We start from the raw sequence: 16792 nt of genomic DNA on the forward strand, positions 1-16792 counted from the left end.
ATCGCTTGAGAAATTTTCCTAAGCGGCTTTAACGCTGAGCATCATGGAATCTATCACTACATATAAAGTCTCCAATCTAAGTCTTAGAGAATACTTGGCAATGGGAATGACCATCCTTAAGCCGCCTGATATTTCTGGCCATAAATCTCAGGAAGGCATGTCTTGGAGCTCGGGCTATGGACCATTAGACCAATTGGGGCCAGGATGTGACGCGGTTGATACTGGCAAGTTTCCCTCAGCAGGAAGGGGAAGCCAGATCCATTACAGAGACGTCTAATCGAAGGCTTTTCTAAGCATTGGCTGCGGACCCTTGGATTTGTCTCAGGCTTCAATGGAGAGAGGGACTGCAACCACTGGGATTTGTCTCTGGCTTGGATGGAGGGAAGGACTGCAACCACTGGGATTTGTCTCGGACTTGGATGGAGGGAGGGACTGCAGACACTGGGATTTGTCTCAGGCTTGGATGGAGGGAGGGACTGCAACCACTGGGATTTGTCTCAGGCTTATATGAAGGGAGGGACTGCAACTACTGGGATTTGTCTCGGGCTTAGATGGAGGGAGGGACTGCAACCACTGGGATTTGTCTCGGGCTTAGATGGAGGGAGGGACTGCAACCACTGGAATTTGTCTCAGGCTTAGATGGAGGGAGGGACTGCAACTACTGGCTTAGATGGAGGGAGGAGAGACTACTTGGCCATTCGTGGAAATGACCACCCTTCAGCAGCGAGGTGTTTCTGGTCGTCTCAAGAAGGCCTGTCTGGAGCTCATGCTATTCAGACGATGGTACCATCCAAATAGTTTTTGACAGTCCTTGTCACCTTAGGACAATCCTGTGACTTCCACAAGTGTTGCCACCTGTCTTCAATTTGGCCTACATGTAGGCTAATAGTCCATCGAGTTTTTAGGCATTTCGAATAGAAACACTTCCCTACTTTATAGATGCAAAGCTTTTTTTAACGAAGCACCTCGACAAAAGACTGCCTGATTGCGTCTTAATTTTCTCCGAGATTATATGAGGTTGTGTCGTTTATTTTGGCCTTGATGAGCTCGTAGGCTGATCGTGCGCTCTAATGGCACGGGAAGATTAGATTGGAATAGCTGCAGGAAATTGCGGGAGTCGATTTAGAAAAATCTCTGGAAAAATTTCGACCAGCTGAGGGTGCTTGATTGCAAGTCGGATTGGAATCTCGGATAAAAATCGCTCTATTTGTTCAATGGAATCCCCTATTTGAAATATTAACTGCATTCCTGGCAGTGATGCATCTGTACAGGCTTTGAGAGTTTGATTACTTTGAGGAAAAAATCACGGCGGGTGGGTCTGGTGGAGATGTGGATGAAGGCTCTGGTGGAGATACGGGTGAAATATACTGCATTGGACATTTATCTTTGTCATCTTAGTAGCTGTGAGTTAGATTTGAACCATTCAGTACATCTGTTTACGTCTGGAGGTGAGTATCCAAGAGGACTCCTCAGCCCACCCTTCCCCTAATTTCACAAAAATCAAAACATTTGAAACAAAGGAGGCCGTGAAGTTTACTCTTGACATCGGATAGTTTGTTTTTTATCATTACACTGACAGGTGGCGCCAGCATCTTACCAAGTTACATTTCAGACATCACTGGACTTGGAAACAGAGAGCGAACATTTCTACATGTTTCTGTTGCAGTTCAAGTTGGAAGATGGCATCATAGAATACATGTATATCTAGTTACCCATTTATAATACTCCTGGGTAGAGGGAAACAAGTAGGGTTAAGTGCCTTGCTTCAGGATACAAGTCCGTGAGTCAACTGACCACCTCCTGATTATGAGCACGGCACTCCAACCACTATGCCACTGATCCCCCTTATGATTAGGGGCACTGTCAATCAGATGGACTATGGCATAATCATTATTTTCATCAGTTGACTGTTATCCCTCATCTGTCCTACTACTTTCATTAGGTGATCACTCCCACTGCCTATTCTCATGATTGTATTCAGCACCTACGATCGCCGAGATGCCCAGTCACGCGTCCTTAGACCACCTACTCCCAAAGAAACTCTCTAATGACTTCACCACTCAGCAAATAATGGAGAAAAACGACTGCATGTCTGAACAGATAACACGTTCATTATAACCAAATAGAAGAATGACGTATTACGGCACAGTTAGAAGGATTCGTCTCCTTCTTTTTCTCACTTTCTTTTCATAAGCATTCGCTGCGTGCTACTATATATCGGCCCAGTGACTCTGTTTTTGGCCAGAGAAGGGGAGAACATCACAAGCTATCATGTTTTCTACTTGGATGAGGTATTTACTTTTCCCAGCATTGGAAAGTCCGAATCACAAGGCCAATAAAGCCAACTGGTTACTAACCATAGTAGCACATAACACCGCTCATCCTGCCTTGTAGGAGGATTACTCCGTGGGTATAACACAGTCAAGTGCTGAGCACATGCTGATCGGAAGGAAAAGAAGACCCCTTCCCCCAAATCTTTGACATGACAAGACATCTGGTATGCCCCTTTAACATTTTAACATAATAAGACAGTAGTAATACAAACCATGGGAGCCTGGATGTGTATTGGGTGGGCCAGTGAAAATGAGTACACTACCAAATGTAAGGTTGTTCAAATAGTATAAAGGCTCCACCTTCTGCTTTCCAGACACCTCACAGAAGAGGATTAAGAGTATCGATCCGTTAGCTCACATGGGCATTTTCTATTTTTTTCCTTTGAACTTATTGACAGAAAGGCAAACCACTTACCTAAAAGTGATTTAAACCTGATCAATGAAGCCAAAGTTAAGCGTGCCACAGGGTACGGACCCAAGATAGCATGGCTTTCCCAATCATTACTTGATAGCAGCTACTCTTGCGTCAGGATGGCATTATGGACGCTTGCCCCCCGAGGACTCGGAGCTAAAACAACCTAGCTAATGACATGAGTGCATTAGACCTACACTAGCCTTAGGCGGGCGACAAGCCGCAGTGGAAAGGTCTGAGGTAAGGAACATGAGGACTCGTCTCGGAGAGAAAAAGTGTGGCACTCCAGTAATGGATGTGCCATACATTAGCCTTACCCATGGGGATGATATCCACTCTAAGTGGAACAGGCTTAGCGTTGCCATTAGGAGAGGCAAACATGCATTAGCAACTTGTGACGGTTGCATCATTATATTTTTATAGAAAGTCATCAAGCAGGCAGGTGTACGTTTTTCTCAAAATTATTCACGTGGAAAAATCACCGACGTGGACTTACGTGTGTTTCTTGAGGCCTTTTTTTCACACTGAAAGGTATTTCTGATAAAAGTGTAGAAATCGCCATGCATTAGTAGTCACTTTACTTTGCTTTTTTGCACTGACGAGTAAATGTTCTTTTGACAGAAGAGGAAAGCTTGTTAATGAATAGTTGAGTGCCTTACGACATGGAAGGATTTCCACTTGCGATGGAAGATTACGAAAAGAAAATATTTGGGAATGTTACGAAGGAATTACTAAAGAGGAACAAATCAGTAGAAACTGAATCTTGAGCGCAGGCTGGCAATGTCGTGGACCTCCCCTATGCCTTTGCCTGTATCAGTCGGAAGTTCCCCCCATTTCCATTCTCTTATATCCCAACACACTCCTGCTCGTGGGATGGCTTCAAGTCCATTTCGTGGGCCTTCCCTGTGAACGGGCTTGTACCAGTCTGAAGCCCCCCTCTTTCCATTCCCTTTTACGGAAACACGCTCCTCCAGTCTGAAGTTCTTCCTCTTTCTACTCCCTCATAAAGTGCTGGTAACACTCCTGAAACTTATGCCCCAAGCCGCAATCTACAACTAGAAGCTAATTAAACGTCCCCAGCTTCCCACTTCTTGTCCCACACCGGAGCACGAGCCACAAAGACCACCGCCGATGAACCTCTGGGCGAAAGCTCTCTCGACTTCCATCAAGCAGGAACATGTTCTCGTTAATAGCCCTCTCTGCGAAAGTGCTTAAATGACTCCATTACTCTAATAACCAGACAAATACATTATAAACCGCCCTCAAGTCATCTTAAGGATGCATTTAGACATTTTTGCTAGAAGTCTTCGCCTGTCGTAACAAGCATGGACAAGCCAATAAGCTGGCCATTTCGCCGTGGAGGCGCATTGAAGTTTTCTTTGCCAATTAAGAATGCAAAAGGGATAGTCATGTTAGCTGGAAAGTCAATATAGAAAGTGAATTACTGATCTATATTGGGCATGATTAGGAAGTCGGAATGGCACATACTATATTGATCTTCTGATGAATTTCCTTTTGCACGTTTTGTTTAATTTAATACCTGAGGGTTGTCGGATAATTGAAAAGGAATCGATTGTCAGACGACGATGCTGATACCGTCAGCCGACTAAAGACATTGCAAGTGTCAGCATGGCAACATGGATATGACTGATATCAAAATTGACATCAGTGCCTGTCACTTCTCGGCCCAAGTTCAATTCCGGCCTCATGCGACAGCCAGAGTGACAGCCAGCAGTTTCCTCCCAGCACCAAAGTTTTCTGTCCTTAGCTAGGGATGATAAGTCTATCATCAGTTTTATTCCAGTTACTAGATGTGGCAATTGAAGTATGGTGACTTCCTAAAAGTCAAAATAGATATACACGCCATGGTCTTTCATCCTGACCAATTCTCTTAAAAAACTATACTATCATCTTTCCACAGTCTTTACTACAGTTAGAAACACAGAGGGGACACTTAGCTACCTGCCTCTCCCCACAGAAACAGCTCCGTATATTATGGCCTTGTCTTATCTGCTTTATATCACTAACTTATTCAAGAAAGCCTCCCCATACACTAACTCCCTTAAAATAATACCATCACCATTCAACAGTCTTCACTACAGTTAGAAACAAGAGGGGACACTACCCACAGGCAGGTATCTGTCTCTCCCCACAGAAGCACCTCCGCCCATTAAGGACTCATGTCATGAGAAAGGGTCATTATGGCCACCCGTTGATGACCATTTTATGGATGTTTCCTTTGAGCGTTACGACTCGATGAATTCCAGTCGACATGCCACCGAGCGCTATTAATGTAAACGGAACGGCGAAGAAATGACATCACCACAAGCTGGTCATGTCACCTGGGTAATTATAATCATCATTGGCAAAGAGAATGCATAGTGAGAGAAGAGGATGAGAGAATGAGAATATAAAGTGCCGCTCAGATTGACCGAGTTGCTGTGGCGGTACTATGATACTGCAAGAGAGAGTGGTTCTGAGTTTCGTTCATCTTAGCCTTCGATGACCCCATCATGTGGCCTTCAGGTCTTCCTCCGTTTCCCCCAGTTTCTTCTTGATATTTTGATTCTCTGCCCAGGTTGTGACTCTGCTGGGCTTCAAACAGAGTGCGGTCTAGGAGTGGTTCGGTGTCGTGCCAGTATGGATAACACTCACAACACTCATTACACCCACAACACTCCCGCCATACTACATGTCGCACCAGTATAGATAACACTACCAAGAAATTACACCCACAACACTCCCACCATACTACATGTAGCACCAGTATAGATAACACTACCAAGTCATTACACCCACAACACTCCCACCATACTACATGTAGCACCAGTATAGATAACACTACCAAGTCATTACACCCACAACGCTCCCGCCATACTACATGTAGCGCCAGTATGGATAACACTACCAAGTCATCACACCCACAACGCTCCCACCATACTACATGTAGCACCAGTATGGATAACACTACCAAGTCATTACACCCACAACACTCCCGCCACACTACATGTAGCACCAGTATGGATAACACTACCAAGTCATTACACCCACACAGCACTCAAGCCAATCTAAAGCTCTGGTGCAGCTTCCGAGCATTTAGTGCTTTCGCTAAGGAGGGCGACTCGACAGTGATCTTAATGAATACCATTGCCATGACACTGGACCATTCCATTAACTTCTCCAGTGTACAATTATCTATTTAAACCATTTCCATCAGGACTCACTGCGCTATCATTGTACTCTTATGTTTCTAAAATGGTTTTAAAATGCAGTTAGGAGGAATAGATCGATTTGTCGATACGGTTTTATCAGATACGCATTGAACAAGAACGATAGCGGGGATGGGGTCGAGTGGTGGAAGAGTCAGACTCCGACAAAATCTGAATATCCCGAGTTAGAGATCCGACACCTAGACTTTGACCTTTAACAAGTCATGTGATCTTAATAACATTTCTCTTTAAATGAGATGTAAAACAAACTACTTGTTGCATGGTGCCAAGGCTATGGCAAGTAAAAGATAACGTTTAAGAAAGTGACATTTAAAAGCTATAGAGATTGACTCACTGATTGAGTCACTTGGTCTCGAAACCTAATTGGTGCCCAATCAAAGTGGCACTTATTGCTCTGGTTACTCCATCTCCAACAAGGGAAAACAAGTCACAACTCACTCTACACTTGAATGGTTGTTTCCTTGCCCTGGCATACAGGCATCAGGTAGGACGAAGCAATCACGATGCAGTGACTTGCCCAATGTCAGCAGCAAATCCACAAGATTATCAAACCAACAACCCTGTGATCAAGATCAAGCTGACCATATGATCAAAGCAGATAATGGTCATCAATATAGGTCTGTTTTAGGACCATCGCCTTGAGAGCTGCTTAAGTGGAATCACAGGATATCGGTTTTTCGACCATCGCCCAACACCGGTGCAGCCTGTTGTTTTTGAGCGGTAATGGGCAGGCACTTAGCGGAAGAGACATCTGAACAAACTTTGATAGCATTCTGATGAGTGGCCGGAGTAACCTGGTACGACCCACTCTAATGGCTCATGCATAAAACATATGTCCACCTGCCGAGCTATAAAGAATGGATCAGGGGTGCGCGAAACACCGTCAAATTGAGGGTCAGAGGATGGCAGGTACTCATGCAACATTTACGCATGTTCTCCCACTGAATGGGACACCTGACCCTTGTCAACTCGAGAGGCGAGGAGAGGAGTCAGCATTGCTGAGGTTTTGGTAACCCGGTGTTTACGAGTTCGAGCAGGGGTTTGCGAAACACCATTGAATTGAGGGTCAGTAGATAGTAGGATTCCATGGAGGACTTGGATGTCCCAAGCCAACACCTCAAGCACCATCTCAGCCAGCCAAGTGAGAAAAGAAGATTTCTTCAACTGATTACAACTTGCATTCAATCTCACCTAGTATTCAATCTAGCCACTGTATTCAATCTAGCCTGATGAAAGAAACACATCAGAGAACCCTGAAAACCAGTGACCCCAATCTAGATTCATGAGCATATTTCAACCATCCTTCTCAAGAAACATGGATAGCCTTGACGACTTGTCAAAAGAACTTAGCAAGCAAATAGAAATTTGGAAGACACAAGACCACCTGTCACACAGACTCACCTTGTTTCATTTCCTCAGCTATAATCCCATCGAGCAGACTGACGCATGCATCCTATGCCCTCAGTCAATTTCCAGCTAACTCCACCGGCAACTGATCATATCACTCGTTCGGGTAGCGAGGGCTATCTCCTGATGACCGAGGCCAACACTGTGGACCCGCGTTAATTAAATCCTATTCACCCAAGTAAGAAATAATTACACTCATCTTGGAATGAATTGGAAAGCGAATCAGACAATGGTCATATCAAGATTATTGCGGGCGCTGTCGACAGAAATGGATGGCGCTGCGATCTCGAATTGCAAGGTACGATACCGGCGAAATATCCATTAGCTCCCCTTCGCGCCGTTCTAAGATAAGAACGTATTCACCATAATTTTCATTTACTTCCACCGGAGCTTGAGAAGCTGGGCACAATCCATCTTGGTAATTATAACAGGCAATCTAATGAAAAAGTAACGACGAGCCCATTAATCACAACGATAGTCCAGGCTTTGGAAAGGGAATGGAAAACGCGGAAAAATGGCGGGAAATGGGATCTGTTTGTTCATTTCCCGTCGTCAACAATACTGTGATTAGACTCCGTTTTCAAATAAATGCGCCATTCATGCTTGCCTTTTGTGCTGTCGTTAGTTAATGATGGACTCCATGTAGCTATAGAATGATACGGATCTCCATCGCCGGGGGATTTCCCAGTGAAATTGATTTGACTGCAGACGATAGATGATATTAACTCGTTGGATGACGGTCTTTAGCAGACGACATCATCTGATTGCATATTTTTGCATGTGCTGTTTGAGCTCAGAACAGATTTCAGTTGAAGAAAGCTTCTTTTCTTGCATGGCTAGATGAGAGGGAGCCGGCAGAGGTGTTGGCTTTGGGCATTCTCTCAGCAGATGCAGAGAAGATTGCTGAAGAACAAGGGCACTACTTGCTTGGAAGGGTGAGAGGGTGCTGGCAGAGGTGTTGGCTTGGGACATCTTCTCAGCAGATGCAGGGATCAGTCAGGCTGAAGAGAGGGTGCTGGAAGAGGTGTTGGCTTGGGCATTTTCTCTTGGCCACTACTTGCTTGGATGGATGAGAGAGGCGGGGTTGGCAACAATGATACTAGGGGCTCCTAAGGGGGTAGCTATATCTATATCATATACAAAGAAAGCAGTGGATGCACTGAACCTATTTAAATCAGTCATTTATTCTTCTCTGTCTAGGTGGCCCTTGGGGTTCAAACTACATTATGATTACTGCATTCGAACTCATGCAATATTCTCTTATATCAACAGACACAGCCAAATCACAAAGATAATCCTACCAGGAAAATATCAAAAGTAATGGCCATTTTCTCTCCGCTTATTATATTACAATATTAGGTCACACAATGCCATCAAATAGACATCATTTTTCAGAATATCTCTGCGGTGTTTACTTGATTATCACCTGTGTATTCCAGGAGGTAATCCATTAATATATTAGCAGGCACTTTCTCTACCAATTCAATTCACCAACTCGGAAGCCATTCCATATTCCCCAATCAACATGCCATCCCATTAGGAAATTTCGCACCCGTAATTGTGATTATGCTTCTCGTCTTTTGCACGCTCTCGCCTAATTTTCTCGCAATAAAAGTGACATAGAAGAGAAAAGCAATTTACTAGATTGAGGTGGGTAAATGTTACACGTATACCCTTTTAGTTGTCTTCTGTTGAATGTCGGTGCATTTTTTTGCGATTGGGCCGTTTATGATATAGGATCTGAAAGCGGTATTGTATTTGCATAGGTCATGATGTCATGAAAGCTTGATTAACTCAAACAGATACCTCATCAGAAATGATGAAAGTGCTGATACTGGGAAATATGATGTTGGTTTAATAGGTGAGGGGGCCCAAGTGAGCATATTTTATTCAAGGAACCATCAGGCATCGGGGACCATCCCTTGACAATGACAGTGCAGCAAATATCAGATCAGCTTGGAAAGGTAACTGATTGGTCAAGGTCCTTTAGCAGGTGACCAGTTACCGATGGCTCTCTAAGCTATATTCTTTAACTGAGAAACAGTCTATGGAAACAAGTATTTGCAGGTTCTCTGGGAGAACCATTTTAACTACGAAACGAGTGCACTGTGGCTGCACCAGGGTCACCAGAAATTCCACGTTCTCTGGGAGATGCCCTTTAACTAAGAAACAGTTGCAGTGTGGCTGGACCAGGGTAACCACTATTTAAACATTCTCAGATAGATCCCCTTTTACTGAGAACTGGGTGTGCTGAGGCTAAACCAGCACACAAGTTAGGTTCAATCGGAGATCTCCTCTAACTGAGAAAAAGCTGAGGCTGGACTTAGGGTCACCAGCTATTCAACCTTCCCTGGGAGATCCCCTTCAACTGAGAAACGGGGGCCCTCTGGCTGGACCAGGGTCACCAGCACTTGCAGGTGAACAACCCTGTACTAGGAGAGGTCCTTCAAGTTGACAAGTCCAGGGTGAAGTCCCCTGAGAAACGTGCCAGATTATATCGAGACGGCTAGTTTCTAATTCATCACTGATATGTACTCTGTTTGTAGTTAAGCGGCGCTGGACCAATCCGTCTTTCACTGGACAAAGACGCTGACATGTTTATCTTGATCTTACAATAATTGATGGCAGCTTCAAGATGGCTATTACCATGTTGACCCATTCCCACACAAAAACACAAACTCATGCTTTGTGATTTTAAATGAAAATCACTGCTGATGTGGCAAAACTCGCACCACAATGATTGATTGAATTTTCAAGGCAAGAAAAGTCCTAGAAGATGATTGTTGATCCGTTTCAAGGCAAACAGCGTCCTCAAACTTGCACTCTGATTAGCGACAAAAGTGACCATTGTCACAGCAAACTCCACCCTTAAGTGATTGATAGAGACTTGAAAACTGTCATTTTTACATCAATCCATTGCATTGAAAAATCCTTAAAGACAGTCAAGCAAAACTTGCACTTGCACTATGTTATACTACAGAGGAACCTCCCTCAGCGGACACCTCTCTATTAAGGACAACCTCTCAATTAAGGACACTAGGTTTGGTCCCAAAATTGGTTGTTTCCATTCAATTTGACCTCTCTTCAATTTCACCTCTCTATTAAAGACAGCACTTGTCAGTCCCGAGGGCGTCCTTAATAGAGAGGTTCTACTGTACGTGAAAACAAGCATTGCCACTTAATCTCGTAAGAATAGAAAAGAGCGATTGACTGCAAAATACATCCTGCAATGATTGATACCAACTTGAATACAACAAATTTCAACATTTACATTGATTGCAAAAACAGAATTTGTGCTATCCCTCATTCTGAAATTGACACAACTGCGGAGATCTGAATTCACAAAAACACTTTATTGTTGGAGAGAACTAGACAAAATTGTGTCAAAGAAAGCTGTCTTTTTTTTATAAAGACATTTGTTGTATATCAGATACCATGTAGACAAGATTGATGTTAGAGGCCAATGCCATCTGTGTACATTGTTCCTGTCTGTGCCACAAGAGAAGTAGAAAATATAAACATCGCCATATAAAACAATAACAGGACATCTGATCAATCTGATAGAAATGGACCTATATTGTACATCTATATCAGTGCACACAACAGCAGTGTTGAAATATATACCCAATCTGTATTTACATAATGGGAAAATCTCAAATTCAATTATAAATTTCAAATTTTGAATAGATGGTGTAGGCCTTTAAAACAACCCAGATTCGTTGTATTGATCGAAAACAACTGATAGGGGCAAAAAACCCTTGACACTTTGAAAATTTATTCTACGATTATTTTGCCACGAGTGTAATTGAAGAAGATAATGGGCCGACATTGTTTTTACATGCTCCCATGGTTTTACACTGTTTTAATCTCCAATGCAAATTTAGGCCAATGGAAGTAGATAATCAGGTTCTCGTCAGCACCCTCTATCAGTCTTGAACCTTCACTGAAAATTCATCCTTTCGTAAATTAAGCTACCATTTAATACATGATTTACCAAAATATACAAGAGTTTTCACAAGTACCGAATAAGAGATGAGGACGGGTCAAGAGTAACAAGAAAATAGGAAAAAACAATTAAAAGAGCGGGAGAGGGAGGGTGGTTACCTTTTTAGTGAAAGTAATTTTAAGGAAAATATGATGTAATGCAAAACAGATGATTAGAAACATGTGATGTACTTTAAATGGCCTCATAAAGCTTTCAACCTGATCGAAAAAACCTATCATAATCTTTATAGCTTTATTCCATTAAAAGATTTTCAACGACTTAGTTTGTTCCTGATTTCTGGTTTCCGAAGTTAATGCTGCTTGAAAAATGTGCACTTGTGATAAAATCAAACCCATTATATTAAGGTTTGTTTGTGTTTTTATCACGTGGGAAGCGTTTTAATGTGTTGGAACACTTATGTCACGATTAAAGAGTAAGTACATGAGAGCGGCACTGCTCTTCATTAGAGTAACCACAGTGAGAAAAAAAAAAGGAAGTAAAAAGAAAAAATAAGTAACCACAGTGAGAACTTAAAAAGACCAAGAAACTTCTGCGTGGATATATCAGGTCACACGAAGCTACAAAGGGCCCATTCATGTTGGCCATTCCCGCCAAAAAACTACACTGGTCCATGGAGGCCGCCATTTACATGGTATGACATCACAAGATTGTACATGACGTCATGACGACATCTGTTGCGACAACGTGCGTCATTTTTGCAGGTACCCGACCGTCGGCGACTCCTTGACGTTTTTCTTGGATTTTACATGACTCAGCTCCCATTAAATTTTCTTGACTGAACCTATTTTCCTAAAACATTTCCCGCAAATTTGCGGAAAGATTTCCTCTTTAACGCAAACGAGCTGAAATGGCATCAAAAGCAAACAAGTACCAATCCACCAATTTCGACAAAAGGAAAACGACACAATTAGAACGATTAAAAACGAAAAGAGAAGAAGCTTTTTGATAGGCTTTTAGCGAGCTTAACATTTCACGGAAGTAGACGACTTTAACGTAATCAGCGTAACCCAACACAGTTTTCCATTAGGGCTCCAAGATCAGAAACGGCACTCGCAGAATCCCCAAGATACTCGCGAGTAATGCTAGAAGTGAAATTCGGGGATTTGCGCAATCTGTTTGTAGATTTAATATATTCCATTAACGAAAGGCTAACAAACATCGAGCGAGTATATACATTTAAGTGATTTTCCGTGTCGCGATAATTGCCGTAATGCTATGAAAACTCGATCCTCTGTCCAGTTAATGGCGCGTATTGATCTCGAGTGTATTTTACTGCCTCTAATGCGGATGATGTCGACCCAGCGGATCCTGCCAAATTTAATGAAAAGTTGGCCAGGGAATGATCCGTCCGTTTGTGTACTCAGAGATACAATATTAAAGATGAAACAAGCGACGATCATCAGAGTGATTGCGTTATTGACTCGGGTCGTACACGTTGATCTCCGCGGGTCGCAGCCTCATTATGAGATTGAACGGCGAGGCAATGGCGAAGATTAAAGCGGTCATATTGGTTGGTTGTATTTTTCTTGGACATGCTTGAGGAGACGTGCGTTTCATAACCAGGGGGCCGCCGGCAAGAGTGAACACTCGAGACAAGTTTGGGGGAAAGGAATTATGCTAGAGTGCATATATCTCTGTGGTGACATGTTTGTGTCGATTATGATCCAACTACGAATATATACCAACTTCAATTGGGCATGTAAGAACACACATCCAACACTGTCTACCACTACACCCTATCACAACCTTCAAGTACGAGCCCGTACCATCAGCCCCAAAGAGTAAGCCCTGGTAACACCACCAAGAGCTTTGCACAATTAAGTCAGATTAAGGCTGAACTCATAACCCACCAGTTTCAAACCCAGCTCTACCACTACACCACATATCCTAACACTTGAATTCACGATCTATGTTGAAACATCAGTTCCACCACTGTCTACCACTACACCCCATCACAACTTTCAAGTACGAGTCCGTACCATCAGCCCCAAAGAGTAAGCCCTGGTAACACCACCAAGAGCTTTGCACAATCAAGTCAGACTTAGGCTGAACTCATAACCCCCAGTTTCAAACCCAGCTCTCTACCACCACACCAAATATCGAAACACTTGAATTCATGGTCTATGTCAGAACATAAGCTACCACAACACCCTATCACAAGCTTCAAGCACGCGCCCGTTAGCTGTAAAGAGTTAAGCCCTGGTAACACCATCGAGTGCGACACGCAATCAAATCGAACCCAGATTTCCCCTAACAAGGGCCCATGGGATTCTAATGGAACAAGTAAAATTACTTTAGAAAATTGCTTCGTCATAGAGCAGAAAGCCCGAACACTCTCCAGCTTAACAATCAGCGAATGTAAAAGTGATGTTTGGCATCATCCAACAATTATGAGGACCTGTTAACCCATCCAGGCCGCTGAAACATGAGGATGATCACAATAGGAGAGCTGTCTGAGGGATGTGAAGGTGGGTGTCTCTGAGATGCATCTCGTGTGCACGCTGACAACAGGGTATCACAAACAAGTTGGTGCATGGTTGAGGTGCGGGAATCCAACTGTACTGTGCGGAAATCCAACAGTAGATTTAGCGATATATCACATAGTTTTTATGTGTGTACACCAGTTAAAAATTTTTTATGTGTATAAAATGCAGTACATTCAGCCATAGTCAGTACAGCTAGATATCTGTTTCCATTAAACTTCCTAATATAGCTTTGCAGTGGTGTCTCAATGGCATACCCAATTAGAACACGTCTGCCTTTTGAAATTTGCTAGTGATAATGATAGAATCTTTGCACTAAATCCAAATCAGGCGGCGTAAAGTGACACCGATGAATCAAACCAGACCACAACACAACGGCAGACGAGTGATCATTTTGTCCCGGTATGATGCCGAGGTGATACACCAATGAACGGTCCCCGGGGACAATTATTGGCTGGAAATCGTAATTAAATCAATGACCGTCGGGCCACTCTTGCCATATGCAGCGATAGAACGGCGACAGTTGATGGACAGACTATTACCGCCTGGTGTAGGACCGATGATGAAAGTTTATTAACACCCCGATCTTGGCCCTGATGGACGCGGAGATTAGCCTGATGAACTGAAGGAGCTTTAGAGGCGGGCTGGGGCAATCAATGGTGTGGTTTATTAGGGTTGCTGCTGCATGTTAGAGGGGGGCATCATGCTACACGTAAGGTACTTCATAGCAAGTAAAAGATTCCATACAGGTGGACAGCAGCCTATAGTGCATGCCATAATACCTCCGGCAAATATCCGATTGGTAAATATCCAATATAACTTTGGTAATAATGACGAAGACAATGATGGAGAGCCTCATAAGAATCTAATCAGGATGTTGGACCCGGAACTGAGAGGTCAAGCAAACTTATTTAATCCATTTCAAAAGAACATTGGCACAACCGTCCATTTTGAATTTTTGAAGATCCAATATGACCTATAAAGTCATCATATGGTTAAAAATCTATTCAAAAGTGTATATTACATCACTGTCAGAACCCTCCAAGTTGAACGATTTGAGACATTAGCCTCTGTTACTTTTCCTTGTGATTTGAATTCAATGACACGGACATTTTCAGACTTTAGTCGTACATCATTTAGTCTCCAACCGAGTCAAAAACGATTTTTTCTCAATTACGGCAAAATCGGCCTGATGACCCCCTAAATCCAAGTGATTTAAACTCTCAGGCGTGATAACGAATTCTGACTGTCTCTTCAACGAATCACTTTGTCTCAACTGCAGTCGAATGTAATTAAGGGTCGTGCAAGATTGCTACCATTAGTGTTTGCCTAAAAGTCGACAGGGGGATCGCAACTTGATAGAAAAGGTATTACGGGCGAGCTAATTACGTGTCTTTATATGGTGATTAATACGGGCCAAAATAGAGAGGATTTTCGTGTTGGAAAATTGAGATGGAAACTTGAGACTGTCGAGACAGGATGATATTACGACTATTGGATGTCCCTGTACTGTTGACATATACAAATACAGTAGACCACTTCATTTTCGCAAGCCTGTGATTTTGTGATTTTCACGCGAGCATTAGCTTTGAAAAAAGTGTTTTAACTTTCTTTTGGTTCAAATGACCAACATCTGAATAAGACTCCATCTGTAACCTTCGACAAATATCCTCCATGTGGCATTTGGCATAATTAGTAAAAAAATTCCCCGAACGTTAGCTAAATCAATTTGTCCATCATAGCCAGCACTTTCCCTGCCAACCTAATCACCAACTCCCATTCTAATATCCATTATCAAATTTCACATTCATAGATAATCGCGGCCATTTTAGACGAGCATTTATTTAATTGAGTCTCAACAACCCTGGTTGCATTTGCTTCTGTGTTAGCTCAGTCGCTGCTGGGGGCTAGATTCACACTAATGCGATCGCAGAGCGCAACACAAATCGGAGCAATTCTCACGCCTAATACGAAACACATGTTCCCCATTTATCCACCAACTAAAAAGCTTTCGTATGTAAGTTGACTACGAACATTGTCGCTGAAATTAAAGCGGGTTTTGAAAGAGTAGCCGCGAGTTGGCGGTGATCTTCGACAGCATATTCTCATCTGCCGAGTCGACAAATGGTTTCCTGTCGCTCGGCCCCACAGGAAGGTTCCAAAATACCATTATTGGCTTATGGGGATCTGAACACATAAATGGCCGTAATATAGCCTTACCGACTCATCATATAATGTCAGAGTCAATAACAATGGCTATGTTCGAAGAATATTGTCCGGAAATGACAGGCGGGAAATTTGAAGAACGCGGTCAGTTCTTGAAAGCTTCAGGTCAATAAATAGTTACAGGATTCATGTATAGATGGTGTTACTGGTAGCAAAGGACTCGAACCCCACTTTGAGGCAACACAACACAGCTATGAAAAGCATACATGGGTTTCAGCTTCAGCCGTATGTCTCCTAATTAAAGACATTCTGATGAAACTATTTCATGCCACGTGACTCCCCATTGTCGACAATGCTAAAACTGTCATCAGCAATGGGATTTTGTGCGGAGACATTTCAAATATATCAATTGAAAAATCGAGCCTGCATGTGATGTGTGGCACTGGAGGAGAAATCGTAATACAAACCTGACATCTTGATGTACGCCACCATTTAATGAAAATGATACCAATTAGTAACTTCATTAGTGACAGCTCTTACCCTGATTGGTTCTCACCCCCACTTAGAGGAGTAGTAGCTCAATATGAGTTAAAGGAAGAGTAGCTCAAGATAATGCCGGGTCGACGGCGCTATGGATATCTATTAATAAAGCTGCACGTTTTCTAGTTCATTCCAGAACCGCCCTCTATACAGGAACTCAGAAAATTTTGTAAGCATTGACCCATTGCAATACTGGAACCTATAACCCTATCGCT

The 16792-nt window shown here is 42.9% G+C and overlaps 1 protein-coding gene across 5 annotated transcripts in view; it reads right to left on the minus strand.

Moving 5' to 3' along the window:
* Positions 1–16792, minus strand: part of LOC135492658 (LIM domain only protein 3-like) — an 80274-nt gene that overhangs the window by 17240 nt on the left and 46242 nt on the right. Inside the window, exon 1 of one of the 5 annotated variants that reach the window (XM_064779227.1) lies at positions 7377–7588. The exons of the other annotated variants lie outside the window; for them this stretch is intronic. Within the exon in view, the coding sequence (XP_064635297.1) occupies positions 7377–7386 (10 nt within the window). The 5' untranslated portion in view covers positions 7387–7588. Of the gene's footprint in view, positions 1–7376; positions 7589–16792 lie in introns of those variants that run through there. 5 annotated transcript variants of the gene reach the window in all.

This window comes from Lineus longissimus, chromosome 8 (assembly GCF_910592395.1).
Source record: "Lineus longissimus chromosome 8, tnLinLong1.2, whole genome shotgun sequence".
Classification (NCBI taxonomy): domain Eukaryota; kingdom Metazoa; phylum Nemertea; class Pilidiophora; order Heteronemertea; family Lineidae; genus Lineus; species Lineus longissimus.